A 6,259-nucleotide genomic window follows, 5' to 3' on the forward strand; every position below is an offset into this window, starting at 1 on the left:
TAAATCAAGTGAAATTCAACTAAAGGTCAAAACGTCTCCATCTCTTCATATTCTCCAATGAATTAAATTATAGTATTCGCTATGTATTCTTATTATTGACTTTGGTATAATATTTAACCATTTATCTTATTAAAGAAAATATAACTATCATTTGTTGTGGTTTATTTTATGATTAGAAAATTTTAAGCACCACTTATATTTATGCATATTCACATTAAACTTTTAATAGGACGAGTTTAAATATCTTAGAAAAGTCAATTGCGTTATCTTCTTTATGTAGTATACGATCGAATCAAAATCAAGCATACATTTTATTTTGCCGGATCGATTCTCTCAAGTCTCTAAGTCAAACCACTTTAGTCCAGCTTCGGATAGCACATGCTTCACTGTATCTTGAATCTTGTCACTCTCTCATCAATCTACACCCAATTTCCATCTCTCACCTTCCAGAGCTACCCAATAAATTCCAATCATGAATGCACACTAAAAAAAGACAAAAATGATGCGACTGACAAAACAAAAAGAACAACAAAATATCTCGTTCGAATGAAATAATACCTTTAAGACAGAGCTTAATGTCTGCTCCCCTCATCCTAAATTATAGCATTTTTAAAACTAGACATTGTCTCCTAGATGCTATTTTAACTAATAATATCTACAAAAGTAAAATGTTTTAAATAAAAATAGTTACATATTATTATACTGTAGTTCGTTTAATGATAAATATAGTAACATTAAATTTACATGATAATTTTTTTATTCTTTTTGCTATTAAATTTACATGATAATTTTTTTATTCTTTTTGCTATTAATAGTTAAAATTTAAAAAAGTTTGATATGTCATTATTTTAAAATGAAGGTATCTACTTACTGATATATGATATATCGTTCAAATGGGATGATATCTTTTTCACACAGATGTATTATACCGTCCCAACGATACCAACGGGTATCGTCTTGCAGCATTAATTAAAAAAAAATTGAAGAAGCGAGAAATCATACCAAACCCCACCCAACCTACAACGACCACGACGACTCCTCTCCTCCCTTTCTCTCTCTTCACCCGCAGCACGCGCGCCGCCGTCTCCGGCGATGGAAGTTGCCGCCGGCGCCCGCGGCGGCGGGGCCGGCGGAGGAGGGGGAGGCCCCGCGCCGTTCCTGCTCAAGACGTACGAGATGGTGGACGACCCGTCGACGGACGCGGTGGTGTCGTGGAGCGACGCCTCCGACGCGAGCTTCGTCGTCTGGAACCACCCGGAGTTCGCCGCCCGCCTGCTGCCCGCCTACTTCAAGCACAGCAACTTCTCCAGTTTCATCCGCCAGCTCAACACCTACGTGCGTACGCTTTGCTTTGTCCCCCGCCCTCCTCGTAATCGTCGATCTCTCTTCGCTGCGCGGTGCGCTCCGGGTGGATAGCCGCCTTGGGGAATTCAGGCTTCGTTGAAGCCTAGGTTGCGTGGGGGGGGGGGGGGGGGCAAATCGATTTGGGGTAGTTAAGCTGGGCAGTTGCTTGTTGGGTTCGGGAATTTTACCGTCAATTGTTACATTTGGGAATTTTTGGGAACTCCGTGTCGATGGGGGATAGTAATTGCTGAAATATCCCTGCGATTTTGGTGAATTGCTAGTACGGTGGGTAGTTTAGAACGTGGATTTCTGTTCCTTGTAGTTATATTTGGTTGCAATTTAATGAAGGAAAAGGTGGGGGTCTTGGAAGTGGTGTAGATGTGGAATGCTTGTGAAGTTCATCTTGTTTTATCGTGGGGATGAGGCTGCATGTGTCAGCACTTTACCCAGACTCACTGGGTTTGAGTTGTGCTTTGGTTAGTTTGAGCTATATGCGAAGAGAAGACACTGTGGTATCGAGAGCTAGACAGATTTTCACTCCCTTGGTTACTAGGATGAGAGATTTGTGTCACTATTGACTTTAGTTTGGGCTGAGACTTTAATTGTTTTTTGGTAGCAAGACTGCATCCTTTAGGATTATAAACTGACCAGTTTTGCGTTTTTGGGACTTTGGACATTTGGGATGGATATCCACGAGGGAATTGTGGTTGCTAATAATGGTTGGGTTTTAGGGACTTTATTCGCAATGGACATCTCTGGTACTCCTCAATTTGTTACCTTCATTTAGTATATGTAATTGTTCACAATTTGAACTTTTATTGTTAGTAGATATCTTTATTGGAAAATGATTCTTCAACAATGTTTTGTCTAACTACTAAGAAGTTGGTATTGCAAGTAAGATCAGCTTGGGGTCATCGTGAAAACTTAGAATTGTGAATGTTGATGTGACAGCAACATCTGTTTACCTGTCATCTTCTCCATAAAAATAGCTGATACGAGGACTGTATGAGCCCTGTTATTGATTGGTGTGCTTGTTGTTTAGTATTAACAAGGGAGTGTCTGTAGTAGGTCATAATATCTCTCCGGAAAAAGTTCAACTGGGTGACCTGTTATCCTGTTTGCTGATGCTTATTTTTTTCCCACCAGTGTCCAAGAACAAGATTTTGGCTTTTTCATGGTATTCTTATCATAAATTTGTTTCTTCTTGTGGTCCAAGAATAGGTGATTTTTTTTTGTGCATGATTTCCTTTATCGTTTTTGTGAGCTGATAGCTATGCTGAAACTTTAAATCTTCAGATACCAGTGAACAATATTCTTAATATAGTTCACTTTGTAGTGTGAGTTGATAATTCCTTAAGGAAGTTTCCTAACTTCTGCCTATTGATAGACTCTTAAGAAGTGAAAGATCTATTTACTCCTAGTTCCCTAAATTAATGGAGACCCTTTGCAAATTGTCAATTTTGCAGGGATTCCGTAAAATAGATCCAGAGCGATGGGAATTTGCCAATGAGTACTTCATCAAGGGACAAAAGCACCTGCTGAAGAATATCCACAGGCGTAAGCCTATCCACAGCCACAGCCATCCACCAGGTGCTCTGCCCGATAATGAGCGTGCAATATTTGAGGATGAGATCGAACGGCTTTCACGAGAGAAATCCAACCTCCAGGCTGACCTCTGGAAATCCAAGCAGCAGCAGTCGGGAACGATGAACCAGATTGAAGATCTTGAGCGACGAGTGCTTGGCATGGAGCAGCGACAGACCAAGATGATTGCCTTCTTGCAGCAAGCTAGTAAGAACCCTCAGTTTGTCAACAAGCTTGTTAAGATGGCAGAAGCATCTTCGATTTTCACGGATGCTTTCAATAAGAAGAGAAGGTTACCTGGTTTGGATTACAGTATCGAGAACACAGAAACCACAAGCTTTTATGATGACCATAGCAGCACTTCTAAGCAAGAAACAGGCAATCTTTTAAATCAGCACTTCTCTGATAAGCTTAGGTTGGGACTTTGTCCTGCCATGACAGAGAGCAATATCATCACGCTAAGCACGCAAAGCTCAAACGAAGATAACAGAAGCCCTCATGGTAAACATCCAGAGTGTGACATGATGGGGAGGGAATGTCTCCCGTTGGTGCCGCAGATGATGGAACTCTCCGATACCGGCACATCTATCTGCCCCTCCAAGAGCTCTTGCTTTGCACCACCTATAAGTGATGAAGGCCTCTTAACATGCCATCTGAGTCTAACTCTTGCATCATGCTCGATGGATGTTGACAAAAGCCAAGGCCTCAATGCAAATGGGACCACTATAGACAACCCAACTGAGGCAGCAACAGCTACCATGGAAAAGGATGACACCATTGACAGAAGCTTCGATGACAACCAAAAGAAATCAGCTGATTCTCGTACAGCAGATGCCACAACACCACGAGCGGATGCACGAGTAGCCAGTGAGGCTCCTGCAGCCCCGGCTGCAGTGGTGAATGACAAGTTCTGGGAGCAGTTCCTAACAGAGCGACCTGGCTGCTCTGAAACTGAAGAAGCAAGCTCTGGCCTAAGAACAGATACTTCCAGGGAGCAAATGGAGAACAGGCAGGCATATGATCACTCACGGAATGACAGAGAAGACGTGGAACAACTGAAACTCTGAATTTACTATAGAATTATACAATTTACAAGAAGGGATACAGGCGTACAGTGTAAGATGTTTAGAATCAGGAACCTGCTGTTAAACATGACAGATCAATGGGTGTACAACATCACACAGGTGTACATATTTTTTTTCCCTGAATGTTTCGGAGGGTTAAGATTAATAGTTCGATTAACCACACCAGTTGTTGTAAAATCGATGTGTCTGTCTGTCTGGCATGGTTTCTCATCTTGTTGGTAGTGATTTATGTTATGCAGTGTCAAGCTGCCACAGCGGAGAATCAAAATTAGCATGTACATTACCCTTAAATATCCTTTTCGTAAAAATATTTTTACGATCATTTTTTTCAAATTCTCGTGTCCTTACATGTTGATATTTTTCTTCCGTCGAACTTTTAGAAGCACACAAGAGTACAAACCCAACGAAGTGATTAAAATCTAATTTTGTATCACTGCTTGCTATTCTGTTCTCTTTTCACATTGAAAAGGGAGGGGAAAAAACATGGTATAACAGGATTAGATTTTATTGTGTTCGTATGGCCTCCTCAGCAAGACATATTTATCAGAAACTCTTTTAGTTAGTAAGATGTGTTCTTATCTTATATAGATGGGCCACTTCCTCATTTACCGTGAATACACTTTCTCAATTGCTAAACGATACATTTCGTGAAAAAAAATTTGTATAAAATTTTCTTTAAAAGTTAAATAAATCATTTTAAGTTTATGATAATTAGCACTCAACTAATCATGCACAAATAACCTATGAACTAGATCGAATGAAGCCGTATTCTGGCATGTTATCTCATGCTTCTCAATTCAATGACAAAAATCATAAAATAAAGGGTGAATAGCTAACATTGTCCCTGAAGTTTCGCTTCGGGCTCAATTTAGTACTTGAGGTTTCAAATCGTCCAAACAGGTCCTCCAAATTAATCATTTGGGTTAATATAGTCCTTGGACCCACAAAAAGTGTCACGTGAGCATGCTAAGTCATCTTCGCATGCAGCGGTATGAATGAAATGATCATTCTGCCCTTATATACCATATATGCGAGGATGACTTGCTCCTACAACGTTAGTTTGGACCTAGCAACGTAGGGCTGGCGTTGAGGTGGCACTCCATTTTTTAGATAAGTTTTTGCCACGGTGTAATAAATTTTCTAAATGGGTTAAATTATTAAAAATTCAACTTTATGAAAGGAGAGAAATAATTTGATTAATGATTCAAAGACTAGAAACATTATTTTAGTGGAACATCGAATTGCATTATACCACTGGTACGACAGAATCGCTGGCAACAAAATCCTCTAGTTTAGGAGGAATACCGTCCCAACTGATCTCAGTTAGCTGAGAACAGTTACAACCATAAGCAGCCAAAGGATGTGCCACTTTGTTACAACTACGGGGACAGTGATGAAAGCTAAAAGTATTAAACGAATTTACACAAAACTGCATTATATAGAAGACCTCCTGCTGCATCCAACCTGTGGCTCGTCCAGAGCATCAATGGTCAGTTTCCAGTTGCTCTCATCATGCCTTTTCCGTGCTGCTGCTTCTATACCTGCTCTGAGAGCTAAGACTTCATAGTGGAAAGCGTCCATGAGATGTGTGATTCTTCCGGCTCCAGATTCAATCAATGAGCCAGCATCATCCCTAATAACATATCCCCATCCACCATTCCCCGTTTGTGGTGTATATGCTCCATCCACATTGATCTTTAACATCTCCACATCGGGATTCCTCCATTTCTGTGTTGATCTTGTATTTTGATTCAGTGTTTCTTGGTTTAATTCAGCAAACTTCGTCGCTTGTTTCATCACGATCAAGCTTAGGCTAGAAACGTCCCTTCTGCTCTCACCTTCTTTGATTCGATTTCACTCATGCCACCACGTATACATCAGTAGGACTGCAGTTAACTGGGAATCGTATTCCAATTCCATTATACTCTTCAGTACCTCCCATGCAGATTTTTGCTCTGACAATTTGAGACGAGTTCCTTCCATATTCACTTCCCTCCACGGCTTCTTTACTTAATTGCATTTGAAAAAAAAAAGATGCCCCCATCCTCATCAAAACGTTGGCATATCACACATGTCAATTTCCATCCCCTTTCTACTCAACCTCATTCGCAATGCTAAGCTATTGTGTGCGAGCAGCCATAAGAAGTGCTTCATCTTATTTGGACATTTGAGATTCCATAGTTTCTTCCATTCTTTCTGACCACCCTCATTGCTACTTGTCGTTGAAGCCAGAGCAGTCCTGCAAT

At 40.6% G+C, this 6,259-nt stretch overlaps 1 protein-coding gene across 1 annotated transcript; it reads left to right on the forward strand.

Annotated features, from left to right (window-relative positions):
* The first annotated feature begins 995 nt into the window (after positions 1-995).
* Positions 996-4,342, forward strand: LOC4329405 (heat stress transcription factor A-5-like). The gene is made up of 2 exons (NM_001416617.1): positions 996-1,335; positions 2,811-4,342. The coding sequence occupies exons 1-2, from the start codon at positions 1,093-1,095 to the stop codon at positions 3,993-3,995; spliced, it is 1,428 nt and encodes a 475-aa protein (NP_001403546.1). The 5' UTR covers positions 996-1,092; the 3' UTR covers positions 3,996-4,342.
* The last annotated feature ends 1,917 nt before the right edge of the window (positions 4,343-6,259 follow it).

This window comes from Oryza sativa, chromosome 2 (assembly GCF_034140825.1).
Source record: "Oryza sativa Japonica Group chromosome 2, ASM3414082v1".
NCBI lineage: Eukaryota > Viridiplantae > Streptophyta > Magnoliopsida > Poales > Poaceae > Oryza > Oryza sativa.

Bases quoted from the DNA above. Each gene is read 5' to 3' on its own strand.
- LOC4329405 (NM_001416617.1), top strand. From the start codon at position 1,093: ATGGAAGTTGCCGCCGGCGCCCGCGGCGGCGGGGCCGGCGGAGGAGGG. The intron at 1,336-2,810 runs GTGCGTACGCTT...TCAATTTTGCAG, and splicing joins TCCGCCAGCTCAACACCTAC to GGATTCCGTAAAATAGATCC.